At 45.3% G+C, this 15,613-nt stretch overlaps 3 protein-coding genes across 3 annotated transcripts; 2 read left to right on the top strand and 1 right to left on the bottom strand.

Annotated features, from left to right (window-relative positions):
- Positions 1 to 1,202: 1,202 nt before the first annotated feature.
- Positions 1,203 to 6,708, top strand: LOC128302832 (probable chitinase 10). The gene is made up of 8 exons (XM_053039679.1): positions 1,203 to 1,256; positions 1,374 to 1,455; positions 2,142 to 2,392; positions 2,460 to 3,632; positions 3,702 to 3,813; positions 5,170 to 6,140; positions 6,219 to 6,420; positions 6,500 to 6,708. The coding sequence occupies exons 1-8, from the start codon at positions 1,203 to 1,205 to the stop codon at positions 6,706 to 6,708; spliced, it is 3,054 nt and encodes a 1,017-aa protein (XP_052895639.1).
- Positions 6,709 to 8,649: 1,941 nt separating this feature from the next.
- Positions 8,650 to 10,899, bottom strand: LOC128304999 (uncharacterized). The gene is made up of 3 exons (XM_053042268.1): positions 10,647 to 10,899; positions 10,248 to 10,573; positions 8,650 to 10,179 (listed from the first exon to the last, which is right to left on the bottom strand). The coding sequence occupies exons 1-3, from the start codon at positions 10,897 to 10,899 to the stop codon at positions 8,650 to 8,652; spliced, it is 2,109 nt and encodes a 702-aa protein (XP_052898228.1).
- Positions 10,900 to 13,469: 2,570 nt separating this feature from the next.
- Positions 13,470 to 13,987, top strand: LOC128302831 (uncharacterized). The gene is made up of 2 exons (XM_053039678.1): positions 13,470 to 13,698; positions 13,767 to 13,987. The coding sequence occupies exons 1-2, from the start codon at positions 13,470 to 13,472 to the stop codon at positions 13,985 to 13,987; spliced, it is 450 nt and encodes a 149-aa protein (XP_052895638.1).
- Positions 13,988 to 15,613: the final 1,626 nt, after the last annotated feature.

The raw sequence follows: 15,613 nt of genomic DNA, 5'->3' as shown, positions 1-15,613 counted from the left end.
TGATGATTCGTAACCAATCGCCAACGGTCGAGTCGCTGGTGCTGAATGCCGTTTATGACGCGTCTGGTAAGCGCCAATTGCGGTCAAGTACATACTGATTGGAGGTTGCTAACTGAAGCTCATACTAAGATAAATCGGATGCCTTCAAACTCGAACTTAGCATCGAACAGCCTGTATCAACACACCTTGCCAGAGAAAGTCCTATTTGGGAATGCCAAAAAATGGTTAACTAACAAAAACTTGGCACCTAATCTGTCGCCTGCAACAGCCTGCGCTGGGAGGGTCAAATACAGTAATGGGGACAGGTTGGTGCTACGCAGTGTCGGCGACGCGCTAACGTATGTTTATTACCACCTCGACATTTTGCTGTGGCATTTGATGTATGTTTCTAAACATTCTCGACGGTGACGGTGTGACAAAAGGCCAAACGGATTAGGGAGAAGAAGATGCATCCGTGTTTTTTAAAAGGTTTGTTGCACAGCGCACTAATCCAGTGATGTTTGATAGAAGGATAGGTTCATCGTGAACCAAAATAATGCCTCTCACAACTGCGGCACGTATGCGCGGTAGCCTCGAACACGTTCACGGATCATCGCAATCGCTTGCATCGCTCAAAACTCTTATCGTGAGCACGATCGCAATCATAATCATCCCCCTACTACGCGGCGCCCCCGAATCTATTAATCAACTCGACCCAATTATCTGCCGCACCATTAGCAGCTTCACTACTGCTGCACGCCGATTGTGCGGGTACTGGCGGCATCATTTGCAACATCAGCGTCGTGATGGCTTACCTTCAGCGGAGCGTTTGAGAATGGGCGAATCGATTGTGTTTCGAGACGAGACCCGATACCTCGGTTGCGGTGTAGCTCTTGAGCAGTTGAAGCGGTTACGATCGTTTTCTCATTCTCACCAATTTGCAGACCATTTTGCGGTGAACTTGACGGAGTCCACCGATTATCTAACGGACGAAGCAAACCCCGTAAAGATCCACCGGACCGGATTAGATAACCGCTATTAAGTGTGTTTCTGTATCGTTCCCGATACTGAGAATCTAGAGTTAATGGCAAACAATAGAAACTAAATGGTTTCAAAGCCGTTGGTTAATCTGTTTTATGTTTTTTCACCTCCCACCCCTGCTAAGTGTACTCTTCTCTAGTGATACCTCTGTTTCTAAGCAGCGCGAATGTCGACATCGAAATATGCCAGTTGCGTACGAAGCAGGTGCTGAATGGTTTCACCGTGAACTGTGCCGGGTGTGTGAAACATTTCGACAAACTGTCCGTTACCATATTGAACATCACACATTAAACGCGGGCTCTCCATAACATGCCTACTGATGTATGCTTTTCCCTTTTTTGGTCCACTTACAGTTAACACCTCGGATACTAAGAATAGCAATAGTGCTATGCATCCTCATCGCGATCTTCTCCCAAGCGACAGACAGCGCGCAAAGTAAGTACAGCATCTTGACATTTCTGGCTGTGTGTACGCAAAGGTGGTATTTATCACACAAAAACTAGGAACAAATAATTCATTGCAATAAATAGCTTCAGACCTCGATACCATAAAATGCCACGAACTTTATAGCAGTTTTACGAAAACTTCCCCAACGTTGTTTAAAAATAAATAACACAGATATTCCATAGAAAACTTTTATAAAATACTTAGAAATTACTTTGGATCAACGCATTACATTTAAATCACATTTAGAAAATTCTGTACGTAAAACTGCAAAAACCTTGAAATGTCTTTACTCTCTAGTAAACAGAAAATCTAAACTGAATGTGCAAAATAAATTGCATCTTTAAAAACGCATGCTTCAGACCTCTACTAATGCACGTTGCTCCTGTATGGAAGAGTTGCGTCAAAAATAACTTAAAGAAATTGCAAATTTGTCCAAACAAATAACTAAAAATTATCTTAAATGTTCCACCATGGTACCGCACTATTGATCTGCACAAAAGAACAAACTCCCATCTCATTACAAATTATATCGATCTGATCACATCTAGAAATTGTAAACAATAAAGATACACTTTAACTAAGAAAAACTAACTTATATCAGTTTTATGTAAACTTCTTCTGATGATAGTTATTATTATAATCTGATGATAATTATTAATTTTTTATTATTGTAGCAAAGCGAAGAATACGGCGGCCAACGAACCTAAAGTCATCCGTAGCAAAGCCAGAAGATAATCAAATCCCACCGAAAAAAGCACAGGATCGATCGGATCAAGCGCCCGCCTCAGCAACGAATCGGTTCCGTGTGCGCACGAAAACGCGTGGCTCCGTGGCGGCCGGTGCAGCCGGCACAGCCGTCGTAGCTGGTGCCGCTAGTTCCGCACTCGTTTCAAAGAAGGCCCAGCTCGACAGTGATGGCTACAAGGTAAGACCAATTCCAACCCTGTGCTCTAGCCAGCGCGTTACATAAGCTCCGCTTTCCCTTCGCATAGATCGTTTGCTACTACACCAACTGGTCGCAGTACCGTACCAAGATCGGTAAATTCGTCCCGGAGGACATCCCGGCCGATCTCTGCACCCACATCATTTTCGCCTTCGGTTGGCTGAAAAAGGGCAAGCTGAGCTCGTTCGAAAGCAACGACGAAACGAAGGATGGCAAGACGGGCCTGTACGAGCGCATGATGACACTCAAGAAGGCAAACCCCAAGCTGAAGGTGCTGCTCGCCATCGGTGGCTGGTCGTTCGGTACGCAAAAGTTCAAGGAAATGTCAGCCACACGGTACGCGCGGCAGACCTTCATCTACTCGGCCATTCCCTTCCTGCGCCAGCGCGGTTTCGATGGGCTCGACATGGACTGGGAGTACCCGAAGGGTGGCGACGATAAGAAGAACTTTGTGCTGTTGCTGAAGGAGCTGAAGGAAGCGTTCGATGCCGAGTCGCAAGAAATTCGCCAGCCACGATTGCTACTGACGGCGGCCGTCCCGGTGGGTCCGGATAATGTCCGCGGTGGATACGACGTACCGGCTGTGGCCAGCTATCTCGACTTTATCAACCTGATGGCGTACGATTTCCACGGCAAATGGGAGCGGGAGACTGGACATAATGCGCCGCTGTACTCACCCTCGTCCGATAGCGAGTGGCGTAAGCAACTGTCGGTAGACTACGCCGCTAACCTGTGGGTGAAATTGGGTGCACCGAAGGAGAAGCTCGTCATCGGAATGCCCACTTACGGGCGATCGTTCACACTGTCCAACACGGAGCGCTACAAGGTGAATTCTCCCGCTAGCGGCGGTGGAAAGGCTGGCGAATACACGAAGGAGTCCGGATTCTTAGCGTACTACGAAATCTGCGAGATGCTGCTCAATGGTGCGGTGTACATTTGGGATGACGAGATGAAGGTACCGTACATGGTGGACGGTGATCAGTGGGTTGGCTTTGACGATGAGCGTGCGATTCGTAACAAGATGAGCTGGATCAAAACGAACGGGTTCGGTGGTGCTATGGTGTGGACGGTCGATATGGACGATTTCTCCGGCACGATCTGTGGTGGAAACGTCAAGTACCCGCTGATCGGGGCAATGCGGGAAGAGCTGCGCGGTGTCAGCCGCGGAAAGGATGCAAAGGATGTCGATTGGTCCTCGGTGGCCGCTACCATCGTGGAGAAGGTAAGATATCTGCAAAAACACTTTAACAACCTTTGCCACCCACTATAACATGGTCGAATTGTCTTGCAGGAAGTGGAAAAGCCAGCTCCTATTAAGATCTCCGTTTCGGAACTACTCGCAAAGGTGCAGAAACCTCAGAAGAAGATCATTAAGCAGGGTCTTGCAACGGTGGAAAAGAACTGTAAGTATCGTAACAGGTCGACTGATAATTGTTTGACCTAAACACACATAGATCGCGCTAGTAGATTTAAATCCATATCATTTTTAGTTTGTACGAACCTTCAAATTTCGTTCTGTCAAAATTTGACAGCACGCGGACAATAACCTAGTAGGCTAGAGTATTTTGTGTGATGCAACTTTTGTGCTTGAGTAATCATGGAAAAGAAGGAATTCCGCGTGATGATAAAATATTAGTTTTTGAAGGGAAAAAACACAGTTAAAGCCAAAAATTGGTTTAATGAAGAGTTTTTGGACACTGCTCCACCAGAATCAACCATCAAATATTGGTATGCTAAATTTAAATGTGATAAAATGAACCCTGGGGACGGTGAACACGGTGAACACACCACCTCCAAAAGAGGTGGTTACAGACAAAAACATCCACAAATTTATTAAAAGCAACCATAATGTGAAGTTGATCGAGATATCTGACAGCCTTAAGATGTCTAAGGAACGTGTTGGACATATCGTTCACGAGTATTTGGATATGAGAAAGCTCTGTGCAAAATGGCTGCCACGCGAGCTCACATTTGAATAAAAAGAACAACGATTTGATGATTCAGAGCAGCGTTTGGAGCTGTTTGAGCGAAATAAATTCGAGTTTTTGCATCAGGAAGATACCATGGATGAGTCTTGGCTTCTCCACAACACTACAAAGTCCAATAGACAGTCATTCGAGTGGACTGGACGCGATGAACCTGCCCCAAAGCGAGGAAGACGCAACAATCAGTTGGCAAGGTTATGGCGTCAGTTTTTTGGGATTCGCAAGGAATAATCTTCATCGACTATCTTGAGAAAGGAAAGACCATTAATAGCGACTACTATATCAAATTTTTGGAGCGATTGAAGGACGAAATCGCCAAAAAACGACCGCATTTGAAGAAAAAAAAGTTTTGTTTCGTCAAGAAAACTCGCCGTGTAACAAATCAGTGAAAATAATGCAAAAATTCATGAATTAGGCTATGAATTGCTTCGCCACCCATCGTATTCCCCAGATATGGCTCCCAGTGACTAATTCCTTTTCTCTGATCTCAAAAGGATGTACTCTAAGAAGAAATTATCGTCGGATGAAAAGGTGATCGCCGAAACAAAGGCCTTTTTTGAGGCAAATGACAAATGTTACTACAAAAATGGTATCGAAAAATTGAAAACCGGCTATAATCGGTGTATCACCCTTGAAGGGATGTTGAATAAAATAAATAATTTGGCCAAAAAAAGTGTTTTACTATCGTAGGCCAAACAATTATCAGCCCACATGTTATATCGTTCACCCATTGCAAGAATTCCTTTCACATTCAATTTCTTTTTCCCTTTCCAGCACGACCAGCCCAAGTATTCTGCTACTTGACGAGCTGGTCTGTGAAGCGCCCGGGAGCCGGAAAGTTCGAACCGAAGGACGTTGACGCCAGCCTCTGCACGCACATCGTTTACGCGTTCGCCACACTCAAGGACCACAAGCTGACGGAAGCAAACGAGAACGATCCGGACATGTACGATGAGGTGATTGCACTGCGCGAAAAGAACCCCGACCTGCAGATTCTGCTCGCCATCGGTGGATGGGCGTTTGGTTCTACTCCTTTCAAGGAGCTCACCTCCAACGTGTTCCGCATGAACCAGTTCGTGTATGAAGCGATCGAATTCCTGCGCGAGTACCAGTTCAACGGACTCGATGTCGACTGGGAGTATCCCCGCGGTGCGGACGATCGCAAGGCCTACGTTGATCTGCTGCGTGAGCTCCGCGTTGCGTTCGAGGGTGAAGCAAAGACGTCCGGACAACCGCGCCTTCTGCTGACCGCTGCTGTTCCTGCCTCCTTCGAAGCGATCGCCGCTGGGTATGATGTGCCGGAGATTTCCAAGTACCTCGACTTCATCAACGTGATGACGTACGATTTCCACGGCCAGTGGGAACGTCAGGTCGGCCACAATTCGCCTCTCTTCCCGCTGGATTCGGCCTCCAACTATCAGAAGAAGCTGACGGTGGATTACAGTGCGCGCGAATGGGTGAAACAGGGCGCACCGAAGGAAAAGCTACTGATCGGTATGCCTACGTACGGTCGATCGTTTACGCTCGTCAACCAGACGCAGTTCGACATCGGTGCTCCGGCTTCCGGCGGTGGTTTGCCGGGCAAGTTCACCAACGAGGCCGGTTTTCTGAGCTACTACGAAATCTGTGCCTTCCTCGGGGTGGACAACACGACGCTTGTGTGGGACTCGGAGCAACAGGTGCCATTCGCTTACCGTAAGGATCAGTGGGTCGGTTTCGACGATGAGCGATCTCTGAAGACGAAGGTAATGAAGCGTGGGGCGTGAGGCGAAGAATGTACCTTTCAATTGATATATCTTTCGATGGCTCCCACGTTCTTTTAGATGGAATGGCTCAAGGAGGAAGGTTTCGGAGGCATTATGGTGTGGTCGATCGATATGGATGACTTCTCGGGTCGCTGTGGAAGCGGTAAATACCCACTGCTGAACGTGCTCACCAGTGAGCTGAAGGACTACAAGGTGCAGCTGGAATATGATGGCCCGTACGAATCCAATGGACCACGTGGTGCCTACACGACCAAGGATCGTAAGTATTGCTGCCACACCGGGGAGGGTATTTGTTAAGAATTACTTTTTTCATAAACTCCTTAACCTGATCTCTTCAGCCAACGAAGTGACCTGCGCAGAGGAGGATGGCCACATCAGCTACCACCCGGATAAGGCCGACTGTACGCACTACTTCATGTGTGAGGGAGAGCGCAAACATCACATGCCATGCCCGGCCAACCTGGTCTTCAATCCGAACGAGAACGTTTGCGATTGGCCAGAAAATGTCGAAGGTTGTCAGCATCACACGCAGTCGCCGGCGGCTTAAGGAGGCGAACCGCCAACAAGGGCGCGGTACCAGTGTTTTCCGCAAGGCGAATATCGTGAGCCATTTTACAATCTGTCTTCTATACGCGTCCAGTTTTCCATTCCCCTCTGCTCCATACTGCCTCAGACCTTACTGCCGTGTTGCTGGTGTGACTATTGATAGATACAACGAAATACTCTGCACTGCCCAGGTACACCAGCGGAAAAGCAACGGGAAACAGCTTTCCCCGGAGTGTACTTCTTGATCGATTTTTAACACGACAGTATGGCAATTAGAAGCGACTCGCGAAGCCTTGGAGCCACTGTTTGTAAATATATTATATCGTATGCCACATGTCCCTTTTTCTTCACGCTTTCATGCAAAACTGTGCCCATGCAAATCTGAGAATTTCCTTCAACATAAAGCGTTTCTCTCGATGTGTGATGAACAGCATCGCCGGGAGAGACGTTACGGTCAACCTTTATTATTCCCTGCTTACAGATCGGCCATGCACGGAGGTGCCGAAAAAGAGAAAATATATCATTTATTTATATGAAACCTTCTTCCTTCCTGCAAAACAAACAAATCCCGGTTGGCGGTTAGTCTTCGCGGATACTATGGGACCGGTAACGGGGGTTTGATGAGTATGTTTGAGATCTATTCTTAACTTTGCTCTTGTTCTAAACATTTAAACGATGCTATTTATGAAAAAAGAGATAAAGCTTAACGGCGGTGGCTGAAGATGGTAAACATGCAATATGAATGCATTAAAGGGATAAGCCTCCCTTTGGGCCAACCACGCTCACGCCCTTGACAGCGATCACGCTAATAGTTTCGAAAGTCGCTTACCGCACTAGATAAATCAAACTGAACAGAGAAGATTCATTTTTGAACACCTTGTTTTTACAACCGTGCGCTGTAGCATTTGGCACATCAGCTGAAAACCGATTGACACCTCCGAAGATTGTTTGCTTGTTTTTTTTTTTTTAAACACCAGTAATATCTGTAAATGTCGTTTTTGATAGATGTATAAAAACTGTGATAATTAAGTGTATATAAAAAAGGAGCCAGCGAATGCTAAACCAGTGTGAGGAAATTAGGAATGGAAAAGGTGAAAGGTGGAAAGAAAAAGGAAAGTTGGAAAACCGAAAGCACATCGAGCGCCTCAATAACAACAGAAAATGAACACAAGAAAGTAAAAAGAATTTGAAACAACAAGCAAACAGCACAGAAAAAAACAAAATGGAGAATAAAAGAAAGCGAAAACAGCAAGGACAAAGTAGCATCAACAAGACAAACGAAACAACGAAACAGCAAAAAGCGTGAAGAGATGATTACTTCTAAGCAAAAGAAGATAAGTGCACGATATGAAGAAAAGCAGGAACTGTTTAAGCTAAACAGATAGCTCATTTTCTGTTTATGAGAAGATGACGAGTAAGCTGGCGAGGAGAACGGAATGTGTACGATCGTGTAGCTAAAACAATGCGAAACGGAGACAAAATGTCATCATCGCTACACTGCAACGGAAAGACGTCAACATTAGTAATTTCTTTTTCTCTTAACGGTGAGTGGTGAAAATGTGCAATTACATCCAGCCAGTATCAGTACAATGCGATGGGTTACAAAAATAATGGAACGATTGTTATTTAAAACAAATGAAAAGCCAGAGCTAAACCTCGTTTGAACATCACCCATAGAGTGGCGTAGTTTCCGTGCCGAGTGTAAGCGGTCGAGAAGAGTATAAAAACAGCAGCGACAATACTTTATTTTTAATGTAAAGAAAAATATGTTAAATGTACTTTTTTGATGAATTAATCACTTACTAGTATAAACTTGGGGACAATTTAATATTTTCTTTTGCAAAAAAAGATAATAAAGTAAACAAGTATGTTTTATTCGTATCTATTCGATTAATTATATTATGACTCAGCTTAAACCTATAACACATTTCATACAGTCCTTTCAGTGATAGCTTCTATTACTGTGAGAACTTCTACGACTAGGTGCGGACCTGTAGTGACTCTGTCCAGCTGCACTGCGACCGTATCCCCAGGATGCCGGTGCATAGTGCGCTGGACCCGAATCGAACTCCTCGAACCCGAATGAATTCATGCTGCCGGTTTCTTTCGCCAGCAAGTAATGTGGCGGTGGTGTCGGTTGCGGATAGAGAGCTTCCTCGGAGTTTAGAGCGAATGTCAACGGTCCATTCTCAGGCCCGGGGAACTCTACCGGTGGACTGGCTGGCGGCACGGGTGGAATGAATGCATCCGGCGGTGGCGTTACTGAGGGATACATCTCGTAGTTTTTATCGCCCGGACCGAACGATTCGAACAGCACCGGGCCCACTTCGGCGGTCGGTGGTTCGAACTCATCCCGCAGTGGGCGCGGTGTTGGTTGGAAGGGTTTGGTCATGTAGAGTCGGGCAATTTCCGCCTCTCTGATCTGTCGACTAACGATCTGATTGTAGGTGAATATGTCGGATGGATGCCGTGGTGGATATTCGGGCCAGTCCTCTACTTCGTTGTCCGAGAACGGATGGACACCGTGCTCGCGGTAGTATTCGCTGCTGTCACCGGGGCTCTTATCGTACATACTGTGCTCAACAGGCTCATCGTAAGCGGAGTAATGTTTCGGGCTATCGTATTGATCGTGAGGATGATAGTGGCTGGACGAATAGGATGGATCGTACGAGGGCGAATATGATCGATAGGAGGAAACCGTCGGTGCCGAAGCTCGGTGATAGGTTGCTGGTGGAGGAGGTGGCGGTGGTGGAGGCTGATGATAGGTTGGTGGAGGGTGGTAGTAGTTAAAATCGTAACTGTCAAATTCGCAACCGGAGTAGCTCGGTTTTTCGAAGCTTCTCGACGATTCAATGCGCCTCGGTGGAGGATCCACTGTGATCATGGGTGGAGATGGACGAACATAGTGTGATGGCGGTGGCGGTGGTGGAGGTGGACGTGGAGGTGATGGTGGGGAAAATGAGTGAGTCTTGGGAGGTTCCTGTTTTGGTTTCGGTGTAGGCTTCTTCGGACCGATCGGGGCACCATCGTACAGATTCGGTGGAGGAGTTAATGGGTGCTCCGGGAAGGGCGTCACTGGCGGAGATAACGGTTCGGGTGGCGGTGGTGGAGGTGCCGAAGGTGTCTGTTGGGGAGGTGGTGGGAGACTATCCTGCGGTGGTTCCATCGGTTCCGAAGCAGGGGGTTCCGCTGATTTCCCTCTTGGTTCCACCGGATACGGTGCAGGATATGCGGGTGCATAGTGTTGTGGCGCAGGTTTCTGATGATGAGGCTGGAAAGGCTTTCGGAAAGGATGCTTTTTGGGCAGCTTTTGACGATTTGTCCACACGCTTACATCCATCGGTACGTGTGCAGGATTTGGCCGTTTGTCGGGCATTGCCGCACGGTATCCTTCCTGCTCATCGTACCCTCCTCCATAATGTTCTCCACCTTCATGGCCCCCGTGGCAGGATGATTCGGGAATTTTTCCCTTCTACAAAAGAAAACCGAGAAAATGTTAACAAAAAGGCAGGGAAAGAAAATTATGATGTGAGAACTTACAATCACCACGTGGAACTTCATGTGCTTGTCATGGAACTTCTTGTGCTTTTTGTGCTTATGCTTCTTCTCCTTGTGCTTCTTGTCCTTGCAGCATATAAACTGTTTCCCTCCATGTCCATGTCCGTGTCCCTCGTCATGTCCGTACCCTTCACCATCATAATGCCCCCCATCATACTCTCCTGCCTCGTGCTCGGAATGCTTTTCATAGCACGACATCGAATGACAAAACCGTGGCTCCCGCACAAGGCTTTCTTCCGGCCCATTGAAGTCACATTGTACATCCATCTGTTCACATAGCCGCCGCACTTGCATGGTGCAGTTTTGATCTTCAGTATCGAAAAGATGAACAACACGTGAGAAACCACTTCTGAAATTGATTACTAGAACAGAAAAGCTTACCTCCTGCACTGTCTGGTGGAAAGTCACAGCTACACTGGCATAAGTTCTCGCTCACCAACAACCCCCGGCATTGGCACTCCCCGCAAAGACTCTGGCAAAGATCCTCTGGCGTAAAGGAACCGGGCTCGCTGAGTTCCATGAACTCTTGTCCTACCGTACCCTCATCCGCACTGGCGACCTGAAGATGCCCCACATAAAGGCAACCCACCAAACACCAAAACACAAACGCGCCGGCCATATTTCGGAACTTCATGGCACGGTTCTGATAAGCCCGAACGCCCGTCGGTCCGTATTTAACGAGAATCAAAGCGCTGTTCACCGCGCCAGATCCAATTACTGCGCATCTGCAGACCTCATCTTCGGCCTTGTCCCTTGTTTGGGAAAGGGCTGGAATGTTTCCAAGCACATGGGATTGGGGCGCCGGTTCATACGGTCAGCTGCGTCAGCGCGTTAGCCGTCGCAGGAATGATTGCAAGCTGTTCTGGGGCCTACAGTGGCATCACAGCTGACCACTGCATTTTGGTCACAATCTTTAACCTTTGGCGACACCATCCCAAGGTGTCGCCCCGTTTTGCGTCGGCAAACAAAGTGGCGCTCTACGGCGCTGGAAGTTTGTCCATACAAGAGAAACAAAAACATGGCAGATAAAAACGAAACTGTACGCAACATTCCAACGGTGGGTGTTTACGTCTAGTTGGAAAGTCACGCATTGAACGCAGAATTATCCATGGGGTAGATAGCGTGGCAAAATTAGCATGAGAACACGCACCAGAGCTGTTGAAGATTTGATGACAAATTTTGTATCTTTGTTCAAACGTCGTTTTGTTAAAACACTGCAGTTTACCAAGGTTAAGATCAGTAATATTTCATGGATAAAAAGAATGATTGAAAAAATTCTAATTAACTGTTGTTATTTCGATTGATCTTTCAAGTTATGTGCTGCGCCTAACGGTAACGTGGTTATATTAAGTCTAGTAAGTTAGTATTGGCCTACTAAGTCGTCAAGCCTAGTCTATGGTTTGAAGATTTGATTTAATTTTGAAGATGATTTTAGTGTATGATTGAAATCTATCTATAAAACGCAAATTAATTAACATCCTTTTTTAAATGATTTTTTAATATTTATAGTAATTGGATTTCAAATAACGAGTAGCTTCGAGCAGTTTATTTAATTATTATTATCTCTTAGTCCTCTCTATGCCCACCCTGGACCCTGGACCTGGACCATACCTCTTTAACGGACAACGGGGAATTGTACATGGGAGTTTAATTGTTGGAAGTGTATAGAATTCTACGCGGGCCTTCGAAAGTTCCTTGATGCCACCACTTACCGACTAGTTTTTTTTATATACAGGATTATTAGAGTTTAAATATCTTAAAGATAATTTCGTCTCTCTCAAACCTGTGTTGGGGTACGAGGTGGGACTTATCATCATAAAAAGTGCCAGCGTTTTCGTGTTAGAAAATTACTTTGTCTCAATAATAAATTTCGAGAGCGTTCTCAAGGTTTTCGTCGTTCGTTTCAGGTGTTTTCGTCTGATTTCATAACTCGTAGTAGTTTATACCGATCTAGTCTCATCAGATCATCTTCCTTGTTCGAGTTTAGTGAAGGCAACACCGAAATAACCGGGCACCGTATGATTTAGGTCGTGTTGATTTAAGACAAATCATCAAGATGCAGTACACACCAATACCGATAAGATAAAGTGGAACGTCATGTGTTTTATTTGATTGTTTAGGAAGCGTTAAGAAATGAAAACTAAAAACCAACTAAAGCATTTATATGTTACGCTATGATGTTTCATCACTGTTTATTTGTACTCATTTTCCCACTATTTTCGGTCGGCATTTGAACAGCATTGCGCTTCGTGTTCCATGCAGCAGAAGCGCCTCGACCCATTCGCGCCCTCAGGGATGCTACTTGCCGGATATCCCGCGCGAATCTACCGCCCGTCCGAGTCAGGATCAGAATATCGTTGTCAATGCCAGCTCTCAGCTCATTTTTCCGAATGGCTGACAAACAGTTCGTCGCTAGAAAATGTCACATGCAAATTTACTGGAATGATTCTTGCTTATCTTCGTTTTTATGAGTTCGTTGGTACTCACTTTCCTTGTCGTCGGCTGTACAGGAACAAATGCACTTCTCCCCAAGATAGATTCCTTTACAGCCACAGTGTTCACAGGCAGTTTCACACGGTACACCGCGGATGAATTGATTGCCATGAAGGTGAAGACCGTCTAGTGATCGATGAAGCATAGATCGATCCACATCACCAATTGATCGAGCTTCTACGAATTCACCCAAGATCAGGAAGGTGAAACAGTACAGCAGAATGGTTGCCCAACCGAAGGTCCACACGTCACCAACAATCTTACAGGAGTATCGATTTGATGCCATGGCCGCCAATGTAGAACGTGACTTGTGCTGATAAAAGCAGACCGACTGGGAATGTAGATCTTTCTCACGATCTACGGTGCCTTTATTGGAACTTTACCCGGCCGGAGACCTTGACCGCTGGTTTCCGGGATGGTACAAATGGCGCACTTTTCCCAGGGAGTTCTCACTTTCACAAAACACCTCAATAAACGTAACGCGAGCGCCAAGTTGTTTATTTGTCTACTTTGCTGACACTAAACCCACCTCGGTAGCTTTCCTTTTGCTTGTAACGTCAGCATATACATCCAAAACCAAGAACAAGCGCCACATGGCGCCCTACCAGCACGATATAAACGATTCACCGGCACGATATTAACGGAGAACTCGTAGTTCATCAAACACTGGCAGAACTTCCAGGCCACAGATCCTTCAGAACCTTCAAAACCATGGGTCAACGAGTGGTAACATCACTGCTCCTGCTTTTGTTGCAGCTGGGGCTCTTTGCTCTGGTGCTTCCAACGGCAATCAGCGCTTACGAACTCACACTGGAAGGCGAACTGGAAACGGGCATCAAGGATTGGTCGTGCAAATCGTACTGCAATAATTGTAACTGCACAGCCAACTTCGTCCCGGAGGAGAACTTGTGCCTTTGCTACTGTCAGAATCCGACAGAAAGTGAGTATTGGGAGTCTCTGGAAAATTCCATCTCAAGTTTTAATTATCTATTGGGGTTTCTTCCACAGAAACACGATGCTTCCAGTTCGTGCGTGAAACAAACAACATTTTGGGCATCGAGTACGATCTGCAGGTGATGGATGCCGACGCCACTCCCAGCGTTTTTGCCATGCAGCGTACTAAACGAAACACAGACCGATTGACTCGCATAGCACAACGGAAGGAGCGTTTTCAAGCTCGGCGAAACAATAGAAATGCTCGTAAAAAATGGGTAAGAATTAATTCCTAATTTAAAGTATACAAATGTTTCCCTATTACGTTCATTTCTAAATCAATCATTTTTTTACAGCGCACAACAACCGAAGCTGCATAGGCTTACACCGACACTGCATTGAATATGCAGGAGATTTCCTTAATATAAGCTTAACCGTTTTACTGTTAAATAAATAAATATCAAACATTGAAAATTGATTTGCAAAACATAAAGCACATGCTCTTACGATTAAAGTAGATCAAGTTGAAAAAAATACTGAGCTGCAATCAGGGGAGGATCAGCCACTACGCAACTAGACTAAGCGGCTGCGAGTGGCCTCGAGCTGTATGAGAACCTCGAGAACCAATAATAACTAAAGATTCTGCCATAACTGTCAAACCATAAGGGCGGCTCAACGGCTATTCTACTTAAGTGCTCGAAGAGGCTTGATCCGCCATTTGCAGCAAGAATCGAATAATTGATACACATTGAACAATAAGTAAGAAAATATATTAAAATAAGGAAAGTTAACAATACCGAACACTCTGTGTCGAAATTAGTTTAGATCTCAGGTTAAAAATACAGTAAATGAACCCATAAGCTCAAATCTACGGTTCTAACAAGAAATAGTGTTGAGCAGCTACAGTGATCGCGCATCAGGTTTCAGATTCACAAATTCCCCGGTAGCTCCGTAACGATCCATTGTTACGTGTACTACGTGTTTTAAATCCTCGACACACTTTTTATCAACCTATCTTAAGCTTCATTTCACTTCTGCTTAAGATCATCGATTCATTATTAATTCTGACCAATAAGTTTCTTGACGTAACCTACAGAGCCAGCCAACTTATTTTTCGCTTTTTTATGTGGTTTTAAGTATACGTTTAGAAATTTGTTGCGTTAGTTGGAATTAATTTTAGTTTAGAAATATGTTCACGAGGCACAAGTAGTGATGGGTCGTGTGACACTGTGGTACCACGCACACACAGCACAGTAAAGTGTGCGAGCACACTACACACAAAATATAATTGTGGTACCACAGTAAAATGTCACATGGCTTGCATGCAACACGCTCTCCGTGTGTGGCATACAATTTTTGTGGTGCCACAATGTCACAAAGCGCACAGTTTTTGTGGTACCACAATTTTAGTGTTGCGCACAATTTTTGTGGTACCACACATGTATTGTGCTGCGCACAGTTTTTGTGGTACCACAATTTTTGTGTATCGCACAATTTTTGTGTATCGCACAATTTTTGTGGTACCACACAGTTATTGTGCTGCGCACAGTTTTTGTGGTACCACAATTTTAGTGTTCCGCACAATTTCAACGGTACCACACAGTTATTGTGCTGCGCACAGATTTCGTGTGCTGCGCGTTGTTTCGGGCCAATTGTACAGCTGTGTAATAATGTTAATTGAATAATCAGTTTAAAACCACTTTTATCACAAAAATATCTTTCTCGGATTTTCCGGAAAAATATCCTTCGGAAAATGATAGCAAATAAAATAATTGTTAAGACATAGAAATTCATGGTTATTTAGATAAATCGTTACCGATATCGCTAATTTTATTTATCCTTTAAGTATATGTAAAGTTGTGTAAAGCGTAAAAGGGTTTAGTCTTTTTATCACTCATTCCGATATAATTGATTTTTTCTAA

The sequence above is a fragment of the Anopheles moucheti genome, chromosome 3 (assembly GCF_943734755.1).
Source record: "Anopheles moucheti chromosome 3, idAnoMoucSN_F20_07, whole genome shotgun sequence".
Classification (NCBI taxonomy): domain Eukaryota; kingdom Metazoa; phylum Arthropoda; class Insecta; order Diptera; family Culicidae; genus Anopheles; species Anopheles moucheti.
The sequence above is the reverse complement of the archived record's forward strand: the minus strand, read 5'-3'. Positions and strand labels throughout refer to the sequence as shown.

Bases quoted from the DNA above. Each gene is read 5' to 3' on its own strand.
- LOC128302832 (XM_053039679.1), top strand. From the start codon at position 1,203: ATGCCAGTTGCGTACGAAGCAGGTGCTGAATGGTTTCACCGTGAACTG. The intron at 1,257-1,373 runs GTGTGTGAAACA...GTCCACTTACAG, and splicing joins TTCACCGTGAACTGTGCCGG to TTAACACCTCGGATACTAAG. The intron at 6,421-6,499 runs GTAAGTATTGCT...TGATCTCTTCAG, and splicing joins TGCCTACACGACCAAGGATC to CCAACGAAGTGACCTGCGCA.
- LOC128304999 (XM_053042268.1), bottom strand. From the start codon at position 10,899: ATGAAGTTCCGAAATATGGCCGGCGCGTTTGTGTTTTGGTGTTTGGTG. The intron at 10,574-10,646 runs GTAAGCTTTTCT...TCGATACTGAAG, and splicing joins TCCACCAGACAGTGCAGGAG to ATCAAAACTGCACCATGCAA. The intron at 10,180-10,247 runs GTAAGTTCTCAC...TTTCTTTTGTAG, and splicing joins TGAAGTTCCACGTGGTGATT to AAGGGAAAAATTCCCGAATC.
- LOC128302831 (XM_053039678.1), top strand. From the start codon at position 13,470: ATGGGTCAACGAGTGGTAACATCACTGCTCCTGCTTTTGTTGCAGCTG. The intron at 13,699-13,766 runs GTGAGTATTGGG...TTTCTTCCACAG, and splicing joins CTGTCAGAATCCGACAGAAA to AAACACGATGCTTCCAGTTC.